Genomic DNA, 27,099 nt, shown 5'->3' with positions numbered 1-27,099 from the left:
TCAGAGCAGCTCGATTCCTATCCATCTTCTGAGGACATTATACAATTGCTACCTTTCGTATCTGTCATCTTTGCTTCAGGATATAGAAATTCAGCGTGGTACTGTGACAGCAGTGAGGATTTAAAATGTGTAGTACGGGCTCTCAATAGAATGGACGTATCACATAACCATAGCCTGCGAATAAACCAAACAGGCCTATTTGTTCTCCGGCATCCACTACGCAGTCCGCACCCAGACTCAGGGAGGGTGTCTGGAATGGTTCTTTTCAATGTTGGTTGAATTGCTGGTAGAGTGGAGCACGGGTGAAAGCACACAAAGTAGACGATGACCAAATCTTCTCTGTAGTGGCATTATTCTCTTTAGGCAAGAGCTGAATTAATGGCAAACAACTCCGGAAGCTGGGGGGGTCCAAAACTGGTCTGATTTTTATTTACAGAAGAAAGTAGTTACAGGCAAAATCGTGTATGCAGTTCTCAGATTGCTCTGCTGAGCAGTGGGACATAGGTTCACAAATGCCACTGAGAGATCCATGAGGTTTTTCTTAATACGTCACAGACCAGCGGTGCTAAGTGGATCACAAAAATACAGGTATAATAATAATAAAAACAAACAACAATCATAAACAATCATAAACAATCTAAAACAAATCTGGAACTACTGACATTAACAATTACTGTATCATAAGTCAAAACAAGCCACTCCTCAGAGAAGGCTTCATAAAGGCACGAGGACTTGAAGGTGACCTACCTTGTTCTTGGCCTCCTATGAGACTTTGGATGCATCTCTTCTTCCCCATAGGTATCTTCCCTCTCCTGGCCAAATTTAGTGAGGCTATCCAATTTGCTTGATATGTGTGTGTTAAGAGGATTCCCACTTTACTGACTCTTTCTCTTCCTACCAATCTGTTCCTCTCTACATTTTTCCTTCAGCCATACCTCCTGCAGACTCTCACTCTGCTCGCACTCTGAAACCCAACTCCAGCCTCCCAGACACTCCTGCTAGAGCATGCTCACCTCATGTCTGAGGGACCACTACCGCTAGGCCTCCAAATGCAGGGCTTCGTTCTGTCTGAGGCATACTATGTTGCACAGGTGCTAGAACGATAAATATGCTTTGTAGCTAATAGCTGGTTTTTTTTGTTAAACACCACAGGCCTCAGACTCCGACTACGAGGATGAAATGCCAAAGCATTCGTTTGTCAACCATTACATGAGTGACCCCACATACTACAACTCATGGAAGCGTCAGCAGAAGGGCCTTAAGAACACTGGGACATATGGCTATGAGGAGTGCTCGGGGGGTGAGACGGAACCTTACTTCCAGACTGTCATCACGACGCAGAGCACAGGAGGGGTCTATACCCCAACAGGCCAGCAAGCCCCTGGCTCTCGGACTCCAGTGACAGGTTTCTCCTCATTTGTTTGACACTACTACCCAGCTTCTTAGCTTCCGACAGAGACTGAATGGATCCCTCACAGTGGCCGTGCTTGTGTGGTCAGTACAGTGAACTGTGGGTATGGGTCACTGTTTGGATAGAATGGACATCCACATGAGTAAGTCTATTTTTGAGGACAATCAGCCTTTAAAACTCTTGAAATACAGAGCCAAGCTCACGTTTTATAAAAACACTGAAAAAGAAGACAATTTTAACTGCTTGTGAATACTCATTATTGATTTTCGAAGGGTTTTTTAACACATTTTTGTAGCACTAATTTTGGAAGCAGCTGCCATATTATTTTAATTTTTATGAAAAAGACATTGTGTTTGATTTCATTGGCTGTAATTCTAAACAGGTTGACTCTGAGGTGTTCTGTATCCTAGGCTGTCTGAACAAGAAGGATATTTTCCGAAATGTTGGTTTGCATCTTGCGAACACACTTAACCTTTCAAACACAACAAGCTTATTGAACTTGTTTTTTTGGGAGTGGAGGTGGTCTCCAAGATCAGGTAGGAATTTTGATGGGATGAACGGGAAATTTATATAATGTGGCGCAAAGTCTCGCCAGCCCAGATCCACTGTCCAAGGGTCCGCTAAATTTGCATAGTCTTTCTAAGTAAGTAGCTGATCCTCTTGATGATTTGATAACCTGCATCTGAATAGCAGTCATCTTGGTTTCTCTGAAGGTTGATCGTTCCCCATACCATAACCCCCTCCTCGTGCCATTCAATGGAAGACTTCACGAAACAAATTTGAGGCCAATCTTCAGAAAAACAGAATAACTCACCTGGCTTAAGTTAGCCAGACAGCTGGATAAACAACCCGCTGAATGTACTCGAATAAAGTTAGCTGGGTAACGTTTCACAGAGAACTTTCAAACCTAACTGGTTATGTTTGAATATACCTGGTTAGGTTTAAAATTAATCCCAATATGAAAAACTTACCACTGACGCCAAATCTATTAATTCATTAGCGCATCAGCTCATTATATTTTTTCTTATATTGAATATTTTAAATGTTTAATTTTTTTCAAATTTTTATTTCTGAAATGATACCGCATCAGCGAGCCTGTCGGCGTGTCTCAGTGTGAACTGAAAGACCGGGCAGTCTTTTCACACGCCGACACGCTCGCTGATGCGGTATCATTTCAGAAATAAAAATGTGAAAAAATTTAAAATATTAAAATATTCAATATAAGAAAAAATATAATGAGCTGATGCGCTAATGAATTAATAGATTTGGTGTTAGTGGTAAGTTTTTCATATTGAGATTTCATTTTTTTGGGATTGTTTCATACGACGTGGAAATCAGTTTTTTTTTTTGCTCTTTTTTGGATTATAGGTTTAAAGTTAACCAGGTCCGTGTCCCCAGATAACTTTATCCTTAGTCGGGTATATTCAGAATAAAGCCAATGAATGTCAAAGTGGCCCCTAACCCCCTACACTAATACCTAAGCCTCACCTCGAGGCCACTTCAATGAAGAATAAAGAACCTTGCGAGCCTGTAGGCCCAATCCCTCACCCTAATATAAGCCATAGCGCCCAAGCCTCCTGAGAGATTTTACATCTTGCGAGCCTATCACCTCAAGGAGCACTGAGTGTGCAGTACAATCATTGCATCCCACTGGCATCCAGCTTTGCTTTGACAACAGTACTGGTTGTGTAAGTTATTATCCAACTGGGATGTTAGATGCCACTGGGAGCACAACAATCATTCCATGCTCCCAGCAGCCTGGGGTGTTTTGGAGGGTGCCAGGTGGGGGTGCAGGGTTCAAGGTCAGCTAGTGGAAGGGGCCACAGCGAATTTCAGAATTTGAGGGGGTTGGGGAGGCTTCTCAGGCTGATAGGCCCGGAACATGTAAAATCTTGTGGGGGGCTTGATGGAGGGTAAGAGGTGAGTGTAGTGCTATGATCCATATTAGGTGTAATCCTTTAGCGCGTGGTAGGTGGTGGAAGATCAGGCCTACAAGCCCACAGTGTTTGGGAGGGGGGGTGGGTTCAGCACTTAATTTGCTATATTTTGTCATTTTGAATATAGTTGGTTAAGGTTACAGTTATCCGGGACACATTCCCAGTTAACTTTAACCCTACTCTGAGGAATGTCCAGACTTACCCAACTAACTGAGGGGGTCATTTATCAAAATGCGCTAAGGCGTTTTTGCATGCGTTAAGGGCTTATCGCATGCGAAAAGCCCTGTTAACCCATGTTTTAGTAGGTTTGACGCTCCCGGAGCACCAGCCTAGCCATGGGGAGGGAGGGAGGGAGGATGAGAGAGAGAGCACCTAGCCATAATGTCCTCTCCCTAGATAGGTATTTGTATCCCTATGGGAGGCCCACCTAGTAAGTCGAGGTGAGGTTTAGGTATTAGTGTAGGGGGTTAGGGGCTACTTTGACATTCAACGTGAGATGTACAAACAGAACAGTGGTCTCTTGTGAAGATTTGATGACCTACGGAGAGAGGAAACTCACCCAAAGATGAGATTTGGACAATGTTCTCTCCACCTAGCTTGATGTTACCCAGGTAGAGAGTCCATCAAGCTAGGTTGAGAGAACCTTGCACAAATATCATCTTAGAGTGAGTTTCTTCACTCCGAAGGTCATCAGATCTTCACAAGAGACCACTGTTCTGTTCGTATGTCTCACGTTGAATGTCATAGTGGCCCCTAACCCCCTACACTAATACCTAAACCTCACCTCGAGTTACTCGGTGGGCCTCCCATAGACATATAAATACCTATCTAGGGAGAGGACATTATGGCTAGGCTTGCACTCTCTCTCTCTCTCTGCCCCCCCTCCCCCCCCCCCCCCCCTCCCCACTGGTTGTATGCAGGAAATACAACAGGTCTGGCACTTATTGCAAAGTCTGATAAATCCAGGCCTTTTATTCAGTTAAAGACTTAGCCAATTAAAATATATCCAAATATAGAGGTCAGGTATTCAAACCTTGGGATTTATCCGGCTAACTCAGACATTATCTTTGAATATCGACCTTTTTGTGCTTGCTCTGCCTCTGGTGATAACTCTAATGACAGGGCAATAGCAGGCTCCTAATCTAATTCACCTCTACCACTACTTGCAGTGCCTTTTAAAGCAGCAATGCTAGCTAAACAAAACTGAATTAACTCCGTTTGCAGTGAAAACAAACAAACCATTCAGGTTCATGCCCTTTATTACGATTCTATTTTCTTTCCTAAGGCCTTATTAATGTTTCCGGCTCCTTGCACATCTGTTCCCAGAATTACGAAACAAAATAAGTCAGGAGGCTGCTGTGGCAGTCTTTTCCAGAATCCCATGCAGCCACCACACTGATACATGTAAAGCCTGAATATTGGACAAAAAAAAAAATTAATCACGTGTACAGTGGATTAAAGACAGGAATTGTTTTAATAATTAGTGTGGCCATAATAAAAGATGCATAATTTTTTATTTTAATAAAATATTGGAAAAGTAACATATAGATTAGGATAAAGGAGACATAGGAATAAGACCCAGGGAGGAGATAATGAATCTGGAAAGCAGGCACATTTCAATGTTAAGGAATCTAACTGGTACTGCTGCTTTAAACAACAGCACAGTAACTACAAACTGAAACTTGTAGCGTTGTTAAATCAATTGTAGGCAGGTAATCAACACCTAGAATCAAAAATTAATGCGCAGCATTGGCTGCTATTGTATAAAGACTATATTTTATTATCTTATATTTTTTTAGCATGCTCATTGTTTGCTGCACATTTACACAGTACATCAGATTTCTGAAGGGTGTTCTTTCGTCCATGGGTGCCTTTATACAGAGTTTAGATTTTTACACAAGAGAAGCAACAGCATGTCTCAGAATAAAGCTAAACCATGTTGTGAGCACTGGGGGAGGGGGGCAGGGGAAACATAGTTTATTTTCTGTGATAGCTTTGGTCTACAATATTCCCAGATGCTTTTTTTTTTTTTAAACCCAAGAGATCAAAGGTTTTTATGAAAAGCCGCCTGCTCCCTTTCCCCCTCCCCCAATTTTCCTGCATCTTGACCTGCCGGCTTGGTATCACTAGTATCGAATATGACCCTAAGGCGTAGGGTCAAAAAGTCCAAGTTGTTGTAATAGGAACGTTACGGTTTCGGCTGATTCTTTGTGTATGGGCGAGTGTAGCAGTAACCAGAGCATCAGCATTACTGCTCAGGTACTCATCAGCAACTCTGTGTAGCAGGCAAGGCTGGCCCATATTATCGGCCAGATCAGTCCATGAGCTTTAGCACGTGCCTCATTAATGCAGATGTGAACTAGTGATACTCTCGGCACTTCCTGCATCCAGGCTACACTGCTCACTCACGAGACAGATATTGTGAACTTGTTTGTATTTTTTTTCTTGTGCAGGTGTTGCACAGGTTCAGAGGCTTTAGCCTTAAGATCACTACCCATATTTTGCAGTAAAGGATGTGTCTCAGTGAGTCCTGTGATATGAGCTTTGGTTCTGGGAAACATGCAGTGAGAAGCGGAGATGGAAAGAGGGGACTGCACTGCAACTTTCACGCTGTGCTCTCTTAAGCCACAGGGATATGGATTTAATGAACTGTTCAAAGTGATTGGAATCGTTACTTAGCCAGGGAAATGACTGCAGTCTCTTTCTTTTACTTAGCAATATTGCCTGTGATGTTGGTAGTGCCTGATCTTAAATGCATGCGGTTATTGTAAGTGCTGATAGCATAACTCACGTGAGAAACTCCTAGTGCGATTAGCGTGGATGGTAAAAAGATAAGTCGTAGGGATATTGGACCACACGGACATGAACTCCAGTCACTCAACAGTGAAGGGATTTGATTCCCTAGAATATAAGGGTATAATTTTCACAAGGGTTTACATGCTTAAACTGGGTTTTACATGTATAAATGCACCTTACCTGTGTAAGTAGGCTTTTGAAAATTGCTACAGTATATGCCATTAAAACGTCTAGGCTTTACCTGCGTTGAGTGCACTAAACAAGGGTAAATGCCTTTTGAAAATTGCTACGACAGTATGTTACATTTCCTTTGAATATTACCTCCTTACAGAGCAATTTTCAAAGGAGTTTTGCATGTAAATGTAACATAGTAATTTAAAAAAAACATTTACACACATAAAATGCACTTACACATGTAAAACCTATCAATAATTCAATAGCATATATCGTAGCAATTTTCAAAAGCACACTTACACAGGTAAAGTACATTTACTCATGTAAACCCCAGTTTTAAGCCTGTAAATCTTTTTGAAAATTACCCTGTTGGTGTACAATGTGACAAAAAGAGACTTAAGTTTCACAGTTGTTGCTCCGTGCTGGTCTGCTGGTCGCACCTGTGTACAAATGGAATATTTTTATTTTCAGTGTAAACACCCATGTGCAACTGTAACAAAATTTTTATCCAAGGTGTGAACAGAAATCTTTCTTCCGTTCTCAGCCTGTCAGAGTTAACGTCGGATGCGATTCTTTGAGCTCTTGCTGAGCTGCACCCGTAGCTGGGAATCCTTAAACCAGATTTCATGCTAGCCTTTGTTTTGGGTTTGTTTTTTTTAAGATATTTTACTCCAGAGCCAGCCAGCAGACCCTGGCTCCTCCGGACCTCTCTCCTGCTTTCTCGCAACAGGTTCTTGGCGCACTTGTCTGATGACTGCTTCACAAAAAGCTGTTTTGGGTAAAGCTTCCTCTTGAATAGTCTTTGAATCTTAGGGCAAGAGAGACAGGAGAGGGCAGTGTTTCACTGTGGATGCAGCCCTTCCTGGGAAGGAGATCGGCAGCCTGAGAAGGGGGGCTGGTTATCAAGGACGTTCCTGTGGGGATGGGAGTAGCAGACTATTCATGCCTGGCAAGATGGCACTGCCACCCCCCCTTTGTTCAGAAATAAATCTTTGTCTTTGTAAGGAACGCAAAGTAATAGTTCAAAACCGGGCTCCTTTGCCTGCAGTCAATTGTCTGCCCAGGCTGTGTTTGGAGCTCCTACTTTTCTTCATATTTGTAGAATATATTGTTTATTTTTTTGTTTCCTGGATCACCACCAGAAATAACTACAGGCCCAGTACGTTGGGAAGGAGGAGGTGATATGCAAAACAGTTTGTTGAAAATCACAATTAAGATCCACTTTCTCTTCTGGCTTTATGCAAGTATTAGTCAGCAAAGCTTGCATATACAAGGATTGCATTTCTTGCCCATGTTTTATATGCTTTCAAAACCTTGACACTGATATCGCTGCTCCAAACCGAGCAAAGTTTGAAGCCAATGAAGGGATTTTCAGCTGCTTGAAGAGTTAGTCCGACCCTTATCGCAGCTTCGCTCACTCAGTGCAGCTTAGCTATGAGGAGCTTCCAGGTATAATCCCTCTGTGGAGATAACAGCAGCCAGGATTTTCAGCCTGCAACATGTGAAGAGAAGCAACTGCATACATTATAAGGTAGAAATATAGAAGCCGGCAGGAGAGCTCTTGACAAGGAAAAGATTGTCAAAAGAGATTTTCAGTTTTTTTCTTACTCTCTGCCCAGTAAGGAAATGTTTTCCATGCGGGGGGACTGGAACGATATTACAAGGCTATGTTACATTGATTGTTCACTCAGTTGACTGTTTCAGCAATTCACATGCAGATGAATTTTGAAAGGAGTTATCCACGTAAAATGTGCCATACTATCGTAACAATTTTCAAAAGCCACTTATTTGGGTAAATCCTATGGATAATTCAATGAAATATATTGTAGCAAGTTTCAAACCCCTACTTACATATAGAAAGCGCATTTACATGTGTAAACCCCAGTTTTATGCATGTAAATGCTTCTGAAAATTAGGCCCATGGTAAATAGCATTCATGCCCAACATGAATAAAGCTGGACATGTGACCAGCAGCGATATTATTTTTATGTAGCTTACACTGCTTCCCTAGCAGCAGGCATATTGGTACAGGTGTCAGAAATATTATACATTGTGGATCTGATAGTTCAATAGTGGTAATAAGATTTTCTTTAACAACATGACACACTTTTGCTGGAAGGCGTTCATGTAGCCAGATCTATCGGGCGGGCTGCGGTGATAGAATTAATTAGCAGCTGGGTCTGTCTGATAAGCCGCGAGTACAGTAAGAATGAGAAGTCCTAGCAGAATCGCAGGCACTCAAGTAGCTGAGTCTGTCTGAGAGGCTACGTGTGCCATCCAGAAAGACCACGGGGATCCAGAGGGCTAGATGTTCAGGTAGTAGCCGTGCTGGTGTTGGTGACTGTTTGGACATGGGAGGTTATAAACTAAAAAAGAGGGGGATCCTGCATGCTTAACTTCCCAGGAGGGCAGAGGGCAATGGAGGAAAAGAAGAAAAGTCACCTTGGGTGAGGAGTGATGTCCTACAGGTGGCGATGTTCTAGGACCAGCAGCTGGGATAGGCTCTTGCAGGGTGGACAGACCAGATGAGTCAGTGGGTCCTTCTCTACCATCATCTTTTTTTTGTGTTACACACTGGCTTTTTATGACACTCTTGCAATCAAAGTTGCTTGTAATGAAAATGTTTTGAGAAGAGCAAAATTTATAGCAGAAAAAAATTACAAATAGTCAGAGATTCACTTAGCGTAAAGAGCGCCCTTAGTCGACGATGTATTTCTCTCATTCTGAGGCTGCGAGTACAGTAAATGCGTAATGAATAGGGCACTGTGTGCGTTTTGGAGCTAAAGCTTTAAAAGTAGAAGTTCTTGTAAAGGATTGGTGATTTTCCTCAGGTGCTGTCTGTTTCCACTGTGTACAGCAAGTGCATCACAACCAAAGCAAAGTGGTGGAAGGCAGGGCACATTGGGCTTTTCTTAGTATCTCTCATGCACGCCACTGAGGAGGTAGCTCTACAACCCCTGAACAGGAAGTGTTTCATGGATTTGTAAAGAGAGGCAGCTGGTGGGGAGGGATAAGGTTCAAAGGGCAAAGTCTCTGTTAGTATAAGGCCCAGCTTTCTGGGACAGACGCCAACGTGTTTTGACCCAGTTATCTACTCCAGGCTGGCTCAGCACTGATAAACATATCCAGCACTTACAGGATAGATAGGAAAGCAGTGAGCCTGCCAAATGGTTCAAGTCTACTCCATGCATCCTCTGTTGCGTTGTAAGGGAGAGGAAAAAGCCTGCTGTGCTCGACTGGAAGAGCCGAAAGCTTGGGACTACCACTGAAACCATGGCATGGCGGTCATGAAACAATGACATTTCGTTTTGGTGGCTACTGAATTTCAATTGAATGATGTGATTTCAGAGCACCGGGCTTGCATTTCATTTTTGTTCCATTATATATGGGGGAGAGAGGGGGTTTCTGGTCTGGGTTCTTGAACTGACTGGTGCAGAATAGGCCAGTTTCAAAATGCAAGGTGGCCATCTTCCAGGTACTCCTTCCTCCTGGAGACATGGAACAGACTTTTCTGTTAATGTAAAGACTATTTGAAAGTTTGCACTAGCACAATCATTCATGTCACTCCAGGTGTAGTGCTGTAATGGGTATACTGTATGGACGAGTTCTCAGGTAGTAGAATGGAGATGTGCATATCCGTCTGTATACATCCACTTGCTCCTCTTTAAATATGCAGATATGCAGGTTTCGTCCTTTGATGTGTCAGGTGTCTGTTTAGAAGGTAGGCAATGAAATAATGTTGCACATTAGTTTTACAGATTTCTTCTTACTGTACGGATTTTGGGGGCCTTGCATTTCGTTCACTCTGCTTCACACCTGTTGTTTGTAATTCGTCCACCATTCCACTGTTTTATATGAAGGAAAGTTATTTATTCTTTTGCGAACTTGCTTCAGATTAAAAGAGATCATTTTTGAAAGTTGTGTTGTGTGGGGGCCTCTTTTTTGCTGTCATTTGTTGTAAAGCACGAACTTGTTTCCATGCTTCCCATGGCAGAAAACCCATAGTTCTTGCTTAGTGGTCTCCAGATTCAGCCTGTGTGAAATCCCATGCTGTGCATCTGGTGTCCTACAGTCCTCTTCAGTTTTCCGGTTAACTTACTGCAATAAGGAAAGAATGTCACAGGACAAGCAGCCGCTGGTTTAAACAGCCTCAACTTAAAGCTGCTGTACTAGCTAGATTGTTCCAAGCATCAACATGGCTGCTTATGGACGCCATTGCTTCGTCTTTTGACCCTTTTGTCCTACTGTCTTGTTTCGGAGCAGTTAAGGGTGCATACAACCCTTGCTTTTGTTTTTAACTGGTTCCCACAGACTGCTCTTCAGTTGTTCACCCTGTGTTCGTGCTTTTGCATCAGATAGCCTGAAATCCTACAATGGCAAAGGAGGTGGAAAAGCAGGAACGGCAGAAAGCCCTGTGCCGCCGATGGCAGCAGTGCGATATCTGCAAGGGATTCTGATCGGGATCAGCAGAGGATTGGTGAAATGGGAAGAGCCATTGAAAGTTAAAAACACTTAATTTTCTTCCAGAGAGTCGGAGCTTGAAGAAGAATTGCCATGTTTCTTTGTCAGCTGAGTTATTAAAAGGAAATATTTCTGCTACTCCTGCTTTAAAACTGAAGTTGGAAACAGAAAGGATTTAATAAGAGGTATTGCGCTGTCACGTGATGGGGCAATGTCCGGCTATCGCTGCTTTGAAAGATAACGTTGACCAGCCAGGAGCCTAGGGGCCCCACTAGACTACCAAGAACGTCTAAGAAAGGGGGTAGGTTGGCCATTTGAAAGGGGAGAGGTTTGAGTAAGGAATGAGGCATCGCCACACGATTGTACACTTTTTTTTTTTTACTTTTGTCACCTCTACAGGCGGCGGGGGGGGGGGGTCTACTTAGACCCCCCCAGGGGTATTTTACATAGTATGGGGGGGTTTGAGCCGCTGCCAGCCCTTTAAAGACGATGAAGCCCTGGGTTAAGGGGGGCCACCCCTGCGTGTTTTTCACGTTTCCCCACAATATTTTTTCTCGCTACTTTTTCCAGGTGAAAAAAAATATTGCTGGGCGCTGTTGCATTATTTTTCCATGGGAGGGAAAAAGTGCTGCAGGAATGCCCCCTCGCGGTCTTTGTCCCCCTCCCTCGATAAAATATCACAGCTTAGTAAATGAGCCCTTAAATTTGTACCTGAGGGAATGACATGTGAAGGGACTTGCCCAAGGTCACCGAAGCATCAGCAGGATTTCAGCCCTGGCTTCCTGGTTTTCAGCCACCAAGCCACTCCTCCTCTCCAGTAAGCTGCTGCAATTCAAAATAATGCAAAGCAGCTTATCAAGGATTAGTGCATAAGATAAATCACTTGCAAACTTTGCTTGATGGATGAAATTTCATTGTAAAACATTACTTACAGGCCATTTCAGTAAAGTCCGCGGGAGAGCGGGCGAATGCGCTCTCCCGGCGCGCGCACAGGCCACTTGCCTGTGCGCGCGATGCAGTATTTCAATTAGGTCTGGCGGTAGAAACGGGCAAAAGGAGGCGCTAGGAACACTAGCGCATCCCTAGCGCCTCCTTTTGGCCCGGAGCGGCGGCTGTCAGCGGGTTTGACAGCCGACGCTCAATTTTGCCGGCGTCGGTTCTCGAGCCCGCTGACAGCTACGGGCTCGGAAACCGGACGCCGGCAAAATTGAACGTCCGGTTTTCGACCCAACAGCCGCCGGCCGACTTCAATTTTTTTTTTCTTTTTTTTACCCTTCGGGACCTCCGACTTAATATCGCTATGATATTAGGTCGGAGGGTGCACAGAAAAGCAGTTTTTATTGCTTTTCTGTGCACTTTCCCGGTGCCGGAAGAAATTAGCGCCTACCTTTGGGTAGGCGCTAATTTCTGAAAGTAAAATGTGCGGCTTGGCTGCACATTTTACTTTCTGAATCACGCGGGCATACCTAATAGGGTCATCAACATGCGGGTTGGACGCGCGTTTTCCGCCCCTTACTGAATAAGGGGTAAGGGAAAACATGCGTCCAATGACAGGTTAAAGCGCACTGTACTGTATCGGCCTGTATATGAGGTGTATTTTGTTTTTTGACAAAATTTCCCATAGAAAAATGTTGTGTTCCTTTTTTTATCGAACTCATTTGCATGCATAGAAAAATGACACATGACATTTGCAATACTGCACAGTTTATTCCATAAGCCTCTGCTTGTTAATGGATGAGGAAGCTAAGAGGGAGTGTACAGAAAACTCCCTCAGACTACCTTAAAGGACCAGGCACAGCTGACACACCCAGTTTTCCCTAAGGTTGAGATTTACAGAGAATCCTGTGTGAAGGAAGGAGCCCTTCACCAGAGTATAAGACCTCAGGGCCTAGAAGGGTTAAGCAAGCCCCAAAAGGCAGAGACCCATCATATGAGAAGACCTGAGAGGTACATTAAGTTAAGACCTGCTATGTTTAAGATTGGGATTTGCCTGAAGTCAAGGTGAGTTTGTTTTGCTGTGCACTTCCCTCTATTTCACTGTAAATAAACCGCAGATGAGGAACAGCCAGAGTCTGCCTCCTTTTTCCTCTGGCTGTTCCCAAGCCACTACCACTCGAGTTACCACAAAGCCAATGTCCCTTCCTCAGGAAAATTGTTTGAAAAGTGAAACAATTACAGAGTTCAGAAAATATGGGTCCTGAAATTTGCTGAATTTGCGGTGTTTCTATAGTTTACTCTGGGACAGTAACTTTTAAGCGGGTGCACATGTGTGCGCGTTTTCCGGCTCGTGCCCAGGGATACAGCTATTTTATCACATATGCACGTATATTTGCGCATGTTCTAAAATAGGCTGCATGTGCACACATGCACACTGATCTGTGTAATTTTGTTTTATGACTTACAGAAGTAAAGTTACGTGGCAGAAAAGGACCTAAATTGACTCAATAGAGGCAGTGCATGCAAATGATTCTTATGAATATTCAGTATGGATACCTTGAAAACCCAATTGACTTGTGGCATTTGAGCACCCGAGTTGTCTATTCCTGCTATAAACCATCCACCACCGCAGAGGAGAATAAACCGAAATTACTTGACCAGCTAGAGACAGCCACAATCCTGGCATCATTAACTACAACTCCTTTCACTAGCAAGGTGTTTACATAGTCAAAGGAATTTTGTAATATTTTTTTTCAAACAAATGATTAAACTGGGGGCTGGTCATGTGGTTCCCTTAGTGCACTCAACCCAGGGGTGGTGACAAGGGCCAATTGAAAAGAATAAGATATTTTCATTCCTACACTCACATAGTAAGTTAAAGGATCCAAAGCTAAGGAAGTTATAACTTTGCACATGAAGTTACTTGATAGGCAGGTTGTATCAGAAAGGGATTGTGAGAAGGGGATAACCCTGCCTGGATATGCATAAACCAATTTTAACTCATTACATAAATATTAGTCATAGTCATACACCTGATTTCGCATGCTCACGTGCTCTTACCTTTCCTTATCTTTTACATTTATGATCTATTATTCACAGTCCTCCTGCTCATATCTGTTTTTTTCCACACTAGATTTTGGTCCGATATCAAGATTACTGAGTCAGCTGCACTCAATTCAGATTAAAAAATGGATTTTAATTGCATACGCCACTGTAGTAAATCTCTTAAGATACAAAGGAAAGGATTGGGGATTGTGAACGCCCACTGAAATGAATCAAAGAATGGGCATAACACAGGGGAGAAAATAATTTCCGTACTGGATCAGACCAAACCCAGTATCCTGTTTCCAACAGTGACCAGTCCAGATCGCAAGTACCTGGCAGGATCCCAAAAAGTATCATATGCTGCTACCGCCTAGAAATGAGCAGTGGCTTTCCCCAAGTCTACCTACTTAATAACAGTTTATGGCTTTTTCCTCCAGGAACTTGTCCAAAACCTTTTTAAACCCAGCTGCACTAGGTGCTTTTACCACATCTTCTGGAAATGAATTCCAGAAATTAACTGTGTATTAAGTGAAAAAGTAGTTTCTTTGATTTGTTTTAAATATGTTGCTTAGTAACTTTGTGAAGTGTCCCTTAGTCTTTTTTTTTTTTAAAGCGTAAATAACCATTTTGCATTTACCTGTTCCACTCCACTCATTATTTTATAAACCTCTATCATATCTCCCTTCAATTATCTATTTTCCAATCTGAAGAGCCCTAACCTCTTAACCTTTCTTCATAGGGAAGCCGTATCAATCTCTCTATCATTTTGTACGTTATCCAGTGTAATTATATCTTTTCTTGAGATATGGTGACCAGAACTGCACACAGTTCTCTAGGTGCAGTCTCACCATGGAGCGATATAGAGGTAAAAGGACAGTAGAAAAATGGTAATATTTTTCTCCTGAAAATCATTTCCCTAATACATCGGGCTGGTTATTAAATCTGATGAATGGAATTTGATTATCCTTGGCTCCATCTGAAGTTTTCAACAATCCAATTAAATTCAGCAAACCTTTCATGAATGCTAGGTCAGGGGTTCAGATCACATTCAGCTCATTGGAAACAGCATCTTGACAGCAGGGATCCTGGCTAAAAGGTGAATGTTAAAAGCCCGTCATGCACCAAAACCGGGAGATATGCAAATATTTTGGGCAGGCATGCGCCGAGCAGATTTTAAAAGCTGCCTGGATATGTGCGTATCTCCCACTGCACGCACATATTTCTTTCTAAAAGGGGGCGGGGCATGGTCGTTCCTGGATTTCTCAATTGAACCAGCACGTAGATACTTACGCGCACAAGATTCTATGATTCCCTGGAGAAGTTTTCTGCTTCCCACGGCAGCAGGGACATTCACAGATCCTGGGGAAGATGGATTCCCATTCCAAATGAGGCCCATAGTCACATCAGATTGATATCGACCCTTGAATGCAACAGGAAACTGGAAAGTCACCACAACTAATCTTTGAAAACTTATTTTAAATGGTTTGCAAACTAATTTAACAAACCGACAGGATTACTTTTACCTTTGTGCACATTAAATTTTGTCTGCCATTTAGATGCCGAATTCTCGAGTCTGGCAAGGTCCTTCTGGAGTTCCTCACAGTCTGCTTGGTTTCAACTATTTAGAATATTTTTATGTCATCTGCAAATTTGATCAATTTCTATTTATTTCAATTTAATGTCTTTATGCCGCAAATCCAATCATTCTGAGCGGTAATATAAAACATTCAATGAATAATACAGCTTATATGCCCAACAAGAGCAGATCTTGCAAGCAGTTTGACAATTTCAAACTATTTAATAAAATGAAATAGATGAATTAAACTCCATTCCCAGTAGTAAAATCAGATTTATAATAAAACAAATGCACGCATTGCTCCCTTTTCCAGATCGTTAAAGTATAAATTAAAGAGCACTGGTTCCGGTACGCATCTCTGAGGAACGTTCTTAATTTAGGTGGGATTTACATGCTAAGTACCCTAGCTGCAAGGCAGGGAAGTGCCCTCCAGGGATACAGGAGCAGCTGGAAGAGGCCACCTCCTTCTTTGTCCCAGCAGTGCTCACTGCATCCTGTCAAGCTTGCCCTATAAAGACACATGGGTGGGCCACTATTGAGTTTGTTTATAGTGCTCCAAATGTTGCCAGCCCACAAGCCCTTCCACCTTTCAGGGGGCAGTTCTGATGGGATGTTGCCCCAAGGGATGCATGTGATGAAGGGCCTCTAGGACAAATGAGGGGACACCCATTTCAGTCCAGCACCCCTAGGTAACTGCTTACTTTTCACCTAGTGAAAAAAAAATCCAGACCTGCCTCAATCACAATTGCTCATGGCCGATCAGAGACCACTCCAAATTAGTTTTTGCAAGTAAGAATAGTTGCAGCAGACAAATCTGACTCAAGTTCCAAGAAAAGGCATTGCAAAATCTCACAATCATGAAACTTTGCCGTCAACAACAAAGTCAATTAGAAGGCAAGCTCAGGAATTAGATTCTTATTCGGAGGTGGGATATATGCAATATAATGGATAAAATGTTGAAATCTGATCTTCCCTAGCACTAGAAAATTACACAAGTTAAACTGCTTACTTGTATAATCATTATCAGCCGCAGGCCAAATTGCCTGACAAACCAAGTTGCTGTTATATTGCATCAGATCTTCATGATGTAACAGTTATATACAATAGTTGCTTCAGGTTACTAAAACTTCCATGCTGTATCGTACACATCGTATGATCAAAGTGAGTTACAATGAAAACATTCATAAAATAATGTACAACAATACAAAGAAACATACAACGACCACACTTGGCTCTACAATACATGAAGATCAAATTAAAATAATCAGCGAAGAGGAATGTTCAAATCAGCACAATATGACAGCTCAACATCATGGACCAAAAGCTTCATGAAAGAGGTAGGTCTTTAACACTTTTTAAAATTGTGCTAGGTTAGTTACTAATCGTAGTGCTTCGGGAAGCTGATTCCAAATGATGGGTCCTGCAGTCGAGAAGGTGCATGCCTTTACTTCAGTCAGATGCACTGTTTTTATTAATGGAATCTCTAATAAGTCTTTTATAGGCTGATCTTAAAGCTCTCAAAGGGTTGTAAATACGGAGAGCTGAATTTAAGCCATGTTGGAGCTATTGCATAAAGTAGTTTATGCATCAATAGTAATACTTTGAACTGTACGCGCCGAAAAATTGGGAGCCACATGATTTGTATTTTGCTTCCACCTTGCACAATAAGCCAGTTACGTTCTGGCAGAAGCTGCATTAAGCTTCTCGCCTGCAGCACAGAGGAAATGAGAGAGAGCAAAATAAACAGGAATTCCTGCTCTTTCTTACAAGTGGCCTCCCAGCTGGTCAAAGGATTCATTCTCCATGGCGCTGGAACTGAAAAGAAGTTGAATTCTTTCTCCTTAAAATATCCTTCTGCCTACCTTCCAACTAACTGTTTTAAAATCCACTTTTCATTTTGAAAATAATATGGCTGCACTAGCAAGAACTGAACAAACTGTCATAATGCAATGGCATCATTGGATAAAATATGAAATAGGGGTGTGCATGGAATAGGAAGCTGTTTTATTTGTTCATTTTATCTTCCATCTCTTTTATTTGTGCTGTTTCTAGTCCATGCTATATTTTAACAATGCACATATTTTTGCAAAGTGGATGCATTAAAACAACGTAATGCATGACAAAACTGATGTTTCAGTATTTTTAAAGTTTTGGATGGGGAAAGAGACTAAATATGACAAATATCGATGACATTTTCATATTTTAAAATTCCAGCACATCACTACTATGAAAACTAATGTAAAAATCCCTCTGTGCGCTGACCAGCTCACTTATGATCACTGAACTTTGAGACCTCTGTACTTTCATTCCTACTGTTTAGCAAGGCTATTGCACGGGCTCATCTGTTGTCCTCACTCACCCCCCAGTTTTGATAATGAAACTGAAGATACAAGGGTAACTGGGCTTAGCTACCTGGTTGTCTTGTACCCCTTCCCTCTCCATGCCTGGGGCTACACAGAGCAGTATCGCAGGGTCCATGTGGCTTGCCTTCCAGTCTTTAGCACCGCTAGCTGCCCCTTACCTGATCCCAGGCCTGCTATGTGCTGGGATGGATCTTCCTTGTGGTTCCTGCACAGCTCAAGGATTGGACCACAGCAAGGAAGTCCCTCCCCCACCTCCAGCGTGGAATGAATAGCCAGGGAACCAGCAGAGCACATAAGAGCAGTGCCTTCAGAAACCAGGATGCCTTCCAACTGTCCCCATCCCAAAGCAGCAGAGGTATCTGGGGAAGTGACAGAGGAACAAGCTGACTATAGAAGGGGACAGGCCCAAATGCCATTTCTACACATCACATCCACCTCCACAGTACGGCCCTCTGTGTTTAAATTGGCTTTGAAAGACACAGTAAGAAAATGTTCCAAGGACTTTCTGTGTAATTAAATCCCTTCCTGGCCAGTTTCAACCACCCATCATTAAAATTATTTGATAGGATCACTCAATCAATGGTTCTATATAGATATGGGAATGAAATCTGAAATCTATACATGAACGAAAGTATCTCAACAAACATGCTGCACCTCAGTTCTGTTGCACACTCCATTCACAAAAATTCCCTCAACAATGGACATAGGACATTTCCCCTTTCAACTCACCATGCAAAAAATATATATATATATTCAAATTCTAAAGTCACCTCTGCAAAAGGAACATAAATCCCTTCCATTCCCAGACACTGGTTAAAGAACCTATGTAACAAACCTGCCATAGCATAACAACATTAACACCCAGGACTCAAATAGCAACAAACCTTCCTGAGAAAGGGAAACAGTCCTACCAATACATCAGCCAGACTGCTATAAATACCCAACAGACACTACGTGCTAACAGAGTCCCTCACCTCACACAAAATAAGGAAGCACTAATTAAAAATAGAAGCATGCAGAAAGATACTGAAATGGAAATCCCAAGAAGCTAGACTTATTTGCAATGCAACACCAGAGAAAGAGAAACAGATGCATTTCCTCTTGAGATGAGCAAATACGAAGATATTCTTTAAAAGCCAAAAATAAAATATTTTATTTTCTACCATTTGTTGGCATTTTATTTTTTTAAATCAGGTTGGTCATGGTCTCTCTTTTCAGTCTTCTCCTATGTTCTTTTCTAGGGTCTCCTTTCCATTTTTTTCCCTTCCCTCCCTCCCTATATAAATGATGCATGGGAATCGAACCTTTTCCAATGGAAGGAGCGCTGCAAAACTAGGGGTCATAATATGAAGAGGGTAAACTCAAGAATAACATCAGGAAATATTTCTTCACAGAAAGAGTGATGGTTGCATGGAATACTCTCCCAATAGAGGTAGTTAAAACAAGAACGGTAATGGAATTCATGAGAGCTTGGGATAAACACAGAGGATCCATTGTGGCTAAAGAATGGAAATTAAGATAAGGGGTAACCTGCATTGGGGTAACTTGAACAGAGCAACAGTTACTATACTTAACAGAATGGAAAAAAATTAATTAATTAAAATACTACATCATTAAAATTTGCTGTTTCTGTGTTACTGTCTGACATATCTTTCCCTTTCATCTTATGTCATTTCACTCTTCCCTGCCTCTCTGTCATTCATAGCTAAATTTCACCCGCTCCTTTCAATTCTCAGGTCCTCAGTCTCATTTTCTACCTCTCACCTACGTACCAGCTTTCCATCTCCCACTCTCACTTGCTCTCCAACCCTCCCATTCCCCCCTCTGCTCTCACTCCTTCCTCAGCCCTCCATTTCCACCCACTACACTAAACCCCTCCCCAACTTTGATCTACCTTCCTCTGCCTCTCTCTCATCCCCGCACCAGCTCCAGTTCATAAGAACATAAGAAATTGCCCTGCTGGGTCAGACCGAGGGTCCATCAAGCCCAGCATCCTGTTTCCAACAGAGGCAAATCCAAGCCTCAAGAACCTGGCAAGTACCCAAACACCAAGGCTCCTTCCCTGTTACTCCTTCCCTCCCTGGCCTCCAGCCTGTTCTTCTGTTGCTTACCTCCTATCCAGCGTCATATTGCCCCCAGGCCTGTTTCCATGCACTCACCCTTTTCACAGACCTTTCCCTTTTCTCTCTTTCACCCCTTCACAGCACCCCCATTTGTTTTCACGGCTTCTCACATTTTCTCCAGTCCTTCAGGTCATTTATTTATTTATTTATTTGTAGCTTTTATACACCGACATTCGTTTAGTAACATCACATCGGTTTACAATTAACGTAACACCTAGCAACGGTGCTTTACACACGAACAATTGAACTGGTTATAAATAATAACAATACTAGTTACATCTAAGGAACAGTTGTACAAACTAGATAAATCAGAGATTAAGAAGTTAAAAATCAAAGCACGTTTTAAATAAAATAAGTTAAAACACAAGTTGCAAAAAGTTACGAGGTTGAAGAACTAGTAAGATTAAAACTCGTACTACATATTGTGAAAAGAGAAATAAATTGAGAATATAAGAATTACCACCGCCTATCAACTCTGCCAATCCTTCAGACTCCTTCTCTTACCTCCATCTCACACCAACCCATCTAACGTACCTCCACTCATAGCCACTCAACTGCTGAGTCCCCACTGTCCCCCAAACTTCTACTCCACGAGATCTCCAAGTGCCCATTCTCCCACCCAATCTCAGTCCCTCCACTCTGACTCTCACCCAGTCCCTCTTTATTTGCTCTTCCCAATTCCTGAGCCCCCTTACCCCCCCTCAGCCCCTGAGATCCATTTTCCCCCTGCTGTCCCCTCAGTTTCTGCTCTCCCAGAATCCCACCCAGACCCCCGAGTCCCTGTTTTTCCCCTGCTCTTCTCCCAGTTCCAGAGACCTTGGTCTGCCAGACTCCCACCCTGTACCCGTTCCCTCGCTCCTCTGCCCTGTACCTGTTCCTGCCCTGTTCTTCCCCCAGAATCCCATTTTTCTTGCTCTCGTCCCTTTCCCAGTCGTTGATTGATTTCTGAATCTGCGCTCTACTCTTTGGCGTGGAGCTTCTCACAAAGCAAACCCGCGCAGCGCCTCCTCCTGCCATGCGCCTCTTCCTTCCTATGCTCCATGCGGTGGAAATTCAAGCTGTTGGTGCCGTGGAGCATCTTCCGGCACTCTGGAGTACGTGCTGCCTTTTTCGGGATAGAGAGGCCCCTTTTCTGCTATTATTAAGGTCGGACCTGCCTAAGTGAAGCAGCAATGTGGAGGGAGAAAGCCTCTAAGAGTTGCTCAAAATGCATCCCGCGTCAGGACAAGAAGTTTTGCTGCAGCTCTTACATAATAAGTTTTTAATTTGCACTAAGATGTTTTTTTGTTTTTTTTAAAACGTCATTGGATGAATAATGCCTAAGACATTACAGATAAGGAGGATTTGATGATTATAACCAAGCACAGTGACTGACACTTGAATATACTCACACGATAGCAGTATATTGGAGTGTCTTCTCTTCAAGGAGTGGCTTTTTGCACCATGGGTGAGTCCTTAAATTGACAGCGGTATTCTTTGATCTGACACATTGCTGACAAAAGCCGCTTTCAGCTCATGCAGTGCCCCGTTTTCTGGATTGTATGAATTGTTCCAGAGATGGTGGTTTTTCTTTGGTTTTTAGTATGGGCACGGGTGCTTCATGTTGTCCCTGAAGGGTGATGGATCGTTTTATTTTTCACTGTTCCGTGTCGGGGAAACTCACTCTGCTTGTTTGACGTGGATTTGATTCAAGTTTTCTAAGAATTGAATGCAGGATGGAAATTTTTTTATGAGGTTGCTGGGACAATATCTTTTATGGCGTAACCACCTCCACTCGATGATTGGATTGACAAGTGTGGGTTTTGGTTTTTTTGTCCACTCTTTTGTTTTTAAACAGAGAAATCACAAGTTCAGCTTGACAAACCATTTGTATGAAGCAATAGTTCCAACTGGCAATGTTGTTAAGTAAGCAAATATCTGGAAGTCATATGAGCTCTCACTTCAATTCAAAGACTTTATGTACAGTATAAGAGGACTTTTGGTAAGAGATTTTATGAATAGGCATTTCAACATTTCTGACTCAAGGGAGCAAGGTGTATAAAATGCACCCCCTCCACGTATGGGTACGTAGCATTGAATATAGCGCTAAACAGCCTACAAAAGAGAAAATAACGTTTAATCTAAATATGTTGTCTGGTTATGGGGGCTTGTGTTCAGCTGTGCTCTGTAGCAGTGGTTCTCAATCTGGACGTCAGTCTGGTTTTCAGAATAACCTCAGTGAATAGGCATGAGCTATGTTTGCATGCACGGCCTCTATTGTTTGTAAATGACCCATTCATTCTGGATATCCTGGAAACCCCAAAGTCCAGGTTCAGAAGCCTTGGGCAGGTACAAGTGAGAGCCCTGTCAGTTCCTGGCAATCTGTGCAGAGTTTGGCACCCAGCCAGGAAGGTTTTTGGGTTGGTTTGGGTTTGTTTGTTTTTTTGGCATGTTCTAAGCCTCACACTAAGGCCATTAAATGTAAAGTTATTTTCTCCCTTTGCGAGTTGTAGCGCTATACATTAGTGCAACTCATCCTTGGGAAGTATCTGAACCCAGCCAAAACTTTCTCAAAAGTTGGTAAAGCTGATGTGCCTCTTTGAGGCCAGCACTAAGGCTGACACTTACCTGCGTCACCCTCTCCATCCTCATTGCCCTTACCTACCACACGAGCGATTTTTGTTGATGGCTTTCGTGATGTGCAGAACCCACAGTGGAGCATCCACTGAGGTCGACTCACCGTGTTTTCAATTGTAAGGCAGGATTTAAATTCACGTCGCACACTGGAAAGGAGGGGATTTGAAGGAAAGCAGCTTGATATCCTTCTCTCCAGATGAAATTTACTGGAGTAGATGCACTTGAATGAATAAGGTAAGACAATAATCCTCTGCAGTGGTAAGTCGGTCCCACTCAGTAGTAACATCTCAATAATGGTTCGTTTCCATGCAAGCTGGCAGGATCTCAGATACCTTTCCGGACTTGCATTCCCTGACCTGTGTACGTCTTAATTTAATCATGTTTTTATTAAGTTTAATTTCTTTTAATTTTCCACCATCTTATTTTAAGTAATATGTTAAAGTTATGTCATAAATGTAATTTGTAGTTACTGGTTTCTAATTCTTACTATGTATGTATCCTTGTAACCTCGTCCCAAACTTTGGAGGGCATGGGATATAAATACAGTTAAAGAAATAAACCACATCGCTCACAGTTTGGGACAAGGCTTTACCCATTCCATAAATCCAGTCCAGGGTCTATGTGCACAGCAAGCTTCACTTCTTTGCAACAGGCACAGCACTAAAACTCCACGATATTTCAGCACAGCGCTAGGTAAGACTTTTAACATTTCAGTATTAAAATCTAACATATCTTCACTGGGTCTGCAACAGCTTGGACCTCCAAAGTGGCAAACTACTGGGGAATCCCCAGATTTCACTCTTAAAGCCCTGAAGAGCAATTAATGCCCAGAGGGGTAGGAAACCAGGATATGGCTGGTTTTATGATATAGCTGCTTGAACCTGTGTTTATTTGAACAATTCTGTGGCTCTACACACAAAACACCAGCCCCTGCCTGATCACACCCTGGCTCAAGTACTTTTTGTCCTGACATCTGAGCAAAATAATCAGGAGTGTAGGTCATCACAACGAAATTTACTATTTGCTTTTTAAAATTAAATTAAATGTATTTTGTTTAGAAAGTAAAGAAGCCAGCCCCAGCCTACGTTCCACCCCCCACCTTCTCCCCTGCTGAACAAAATATGCAGCCAATTTTGATTTTTTTTTTTTTTAAACCTTGCCTCGTTCCCTGAACAACCTCTACTCACTCCCTCTCCCACCCCCCGCCCAGTTCTTATCCCAACTGAACATTACAATTTTTGGAAGATTGTGTAATATAAAGAATTTATAAATAAATACATCTGTGGGTGCAAATGGGGGGGAAAAAAGGATCCCCAGCCGCTCCTGGCCTGCTGGCGCTGTAATTTGAAACAGCACCAATCGGTCCTGAGGCTGGCGCCGATTTGAAATGCAAGCAAACTCCAAAACAGGGCCAGGTCCCGTGCCATTTAAAGCCAAAGATGGGATGAGAAGGGGGTGAGGAGGGTCCAGGGAGGGCGGGTGACGGATAATTATGGGATTATCTGTCAGCATTTTTTTTTTAGCTCTTTAAAAATGGCGCTTTTTCCCCCTCTAACTTTGCTCGTCCCACAGGTCTCCTGATGCAGACTGAGCGAAACCGCGGTCGGGATCTGTTGCGGTTATAGATCTCAGAATACAAGAAAACTTGAAAACTTTCAAAAAAAAGAACTAAAAACATGGGTTTTTTTTTTTTACCGAAGCCTACCAATTCTGCCACTGATTCAAAACTTTGCTGCCTTCCTTTAACACCAGGAAAACAGATGGAACCAAGAAACTTATGATTATTACTCAACTCTGTAATATATTTTGATTAATTTACAAACCTAGTTCATAAATGATATCTACTTTAACTACCATACGAACCGTTTTTTGAAACATTGTTAAACATCGTAACTTTGTAAACCGTTGTGATGGCGAAACCGAACGATGGTATAATAAACTCGATAAATAAATAAATAAACAAGGGGAGATTTTGGAAGAGCAAGCCCTGAAGGGGTTTTTGCTTGCACACTCTGAGACTGATTTTGGAGGCGGCACTGACCTGTTTCTGCATTATAAGAGCGGGGAAGCTCGGGGATCTTCTTCCAAGATAACTATTTTACATTGTGCAAAGAACTGGTATCTGTTTTCAAGCGAGCTGAGATTTGTCACCTATGAACTTGACTTAGGGAATGGCTTTCGCATTGGTTGATTTTTCACATGGGGCACTTTTCTGTGAATCGTTGGCAGATGAGGTTTAGACAAAAAGTTATGCTGTTGCTTCTCGATCTTTGATGCCCTCTATCACATTATTTTTTTTGATTGAGTGGTATTTCTTTTAATAAACATTTCTAAGTTCTTTGCATATCATAAGAATTCTAATTTTTTGTATGCTCACTTGTTACATTACTTTGCTCATCTTGTGAGTTTGTATACTCCTGGTTTTGTTTTGAGTACCTTTAGGTATAACATTTTCTGAATGGGGTAAACTTCGGTGAGCAGCAGTTACAGCCCTGAACAGCAAGGACGGGAGTAGCCTGCATGGAGTGGCAATTGCAATCTTTAACAAAAGGCAAGGGGGAGGGATAACTGCACAGAGCGGCAGTTACTACCCTTAAAGAAGAGATGGGGGAACCTGCACAGAGCGGCAGTTACTACCCTTAAAGAAGAGATGGGGGAACCTGCACAGAGCGGCAGTTACTACCCTTAAAGAAGAGATGGGGGGATCTGCACAGAGCGGCAGTTACTACCCTTAAAGAAGAGATGGGGGAACCTGCACAGAGCGGCAGCTGCTACCCTTAAAGAAGAGATGGGGGGACCTGATTAGAGTGGCAGTTACTAGGGATGTGCAGAGGGACGCCATACGTTGCATTCGGGATTCGTATTCGGCAAGGGGCCCCCCGATACGTTTATACGTTAATTCCTATTCATTTTCCCGCTAATATTAAATTAACTACAACCCCCCACCCTCCTGACCCCCCCCCCTCCAAGACTTACCAAAACTCCGTGGTGGTCCAGCGGGGGGTCCGGGAGCCATCCCCTGCACTCACACCCTCGGCTGCCGGTTTCAAAATGGCGCCTATAGCCTTTGACCTACTATGTCACAGGGGCTACCGGTGCCATTGGTCAGCCCCTGTCACATGGCCATCGGCGCCATCTTGTGCTCCTACCATTTGGCAGGGGCTGACCAATGGCACCGGTAGCCCCTGTGACACAGAAAGGGCAAAGGCTATCGGCGCCATTTTGATTACTGGCAGCCAACGGCCCGAGTGCAGGAGATAGTTCCCAGACCCCCGCTTGTCCACCAGGGACTTTTGGCAAGTCTTGGGGGACCATCCTGACCGCCACAAGACTTGCCAAAAGTCCAGCGGGGGTCCGGGAGCGACCTCCTGCACTCCGGCCGTCGGCTGCCAGTATTCAAAATGGTGCCGATAGCCTTTGCCCTCACTATGTCACAGGGGCCGACAGTCGGCCCCTGTGACATAGTGAGGGCAAAGGCTATCAGCTGCCATTATTCAAAATGGCGCCCTGGTGGGTCCAGCGGGGGCCCGGTAGCGATCTCCTGCACTTGGGCCGTTGGCTGCCAGTAATGAAAATGGCGCCAAGCAGCAGTTACAATCCTTAACAGAAGAGATGGGGGAACCTGCACAGAGCGGCAGTTACAATCCTTAACAGAAGAGATGGGGGGACCTGCACAGAGCGGCAGTTACTACCCTTAAAGAAGAGATGGGAGGACCTGCACAGAGCGGCAGTTACAATCCTTAACACTAGAGATGGGGGGACCTGCACAGAGCGGCAGTTACAATCCTTAACAGAAGAGATGGGGGAACCTGCACAGAGCGGCAGTTACAATCCTTAACAGAAGAGATGGGGGGATGTGCACAGAGCGGCAGTTACAATCCTTAACAGAAGAGATGGGGGAACCTGCACAGAGTGGCAGTTACTACCCTTAAAGAAGAGATGGGGGGACCTGCACAGAGCGGCAGTTACAATCCTTAACACTAGAGATGGGGGGACCTGCACAGAGCGGCAGTTACAATCCTTAACACTAGAGATGGGGGGACCTGCACAGAGCGGCAGTTACAATCCTTAACAGAAGAGATGGGGGAACCTGCACAGAGCGGCAGTTACAATCCTTAACAGAAGAGATGGGGGGATGTGCACAGAGCGGCAGTTACAATCCTTAACAGAAGAGATGGGGGAACCTGCACAGAGTGGCAGTTACTACCCTTAAAGAAGAGATGGGGGGACCTGCACAGAGCGGCAGTTACAATCCTTAACACTAGAGATGGGGGGACCTGCACAGAGCGGCAGTTACAATCCTTAACAGAAGAGATGGGGGGACCTGAACAGAGCGGCAGTTACAATCCTTAACACTAGAGATGGGGGGACCTGCACAGAGCGGCAGTTACAATCCTTAACAGAAGAGATGGGGGAACCTGCACAGAGTGGCAGTTACTACCCTTAAAGAAGAGATGGGGGGACCTGCACAGAGCGGCAGTTACAATCCTTTACAGAAGAGATGGGGGGACCTGCACAGAGCGGGCAGTTACAATCCTTAACACTAGAGATGGGGGGACCTGCACAGAGCGGCAGTCACAATCCTTAACAGAAGAGATGGGGGGACCTGCACAGAGCGGCAGTTACAATCCTTTACAGAAGAGATGGGGGGACCTGCACA

General features: G+C 43.4%; 1 protein-coding gene and 1 long non-coding RNA gene across 4 annotated transcripts in view; one reads left to right on the top strand and one right to left on the bottom strand.

Annotated features, from left to right (window-relative positions):
- The window catches only part of SDK1 (sidekick cell adhesion molecule 1), a 728,283-nt gene extending 725,704 nt beyond the window's left edge, over positions 1–2,579 (top strand). The window contains exon 44 of one of the 2 annotated variants that reach the window (XM_029576917.1): positions 1,153–2,579. In XM_029576917.1, the coding sequence (XP_029432777.1) occupies positions 1,153–1,425 (273 nt within the window). In that variant the 3' untranslated portion in view covers positions 1,426–2,579. The remainder of the gene's footprint in view (positions 1–1,152) is intronic. The other variant, XM_029576918.1, reaches the window with a different exon arrangement.
- On the bottom strand, positions 287–21,477 carry LOC115075939. Of its 2 annotated transcripts, none has more exons than XR_003852646.1 (4): positions 21,215–21,477; positions 15,052–15,181; positions 11,491–11,604; positions 287–565 (listed from the first exon to the last, which is right to left on the bottom strand). It is a non-coding gene; the product is annotated as an uncharacterized LOC115075939 (long non-coding RNA). The 2 variants fall into 2 exon arrangements; XR_003852645.1 differs by lacking the exon at positions 287–565 and adding an exon at positions 4,360–4,759.
- Between the last annotated feature and the right edge of the window lie 5,622 nt (positions 21,478–27,099).

The sequence above is a fragment of the Rhinatrema bivittatum genome, chromosome 14 (assembly GCF_901001135.1).
Source record: "Rhinatrema bivittatum chromosome 14, aRhiBiv1.1, whole genome shotgun sequence".
Classification (NCBI taxonomy): domain Eukaryota; kingdom Metazoa; phylum Chordata; class Amphibia; order Gymnophiona; family Rhinatrematidae; genus Rhinatrema; species Rhinatrema bivittatum.
Note: the sequence above shows the minus strand (reverse complement) of the source record. Positions and strands in the feature narration are given on the sequence as shown.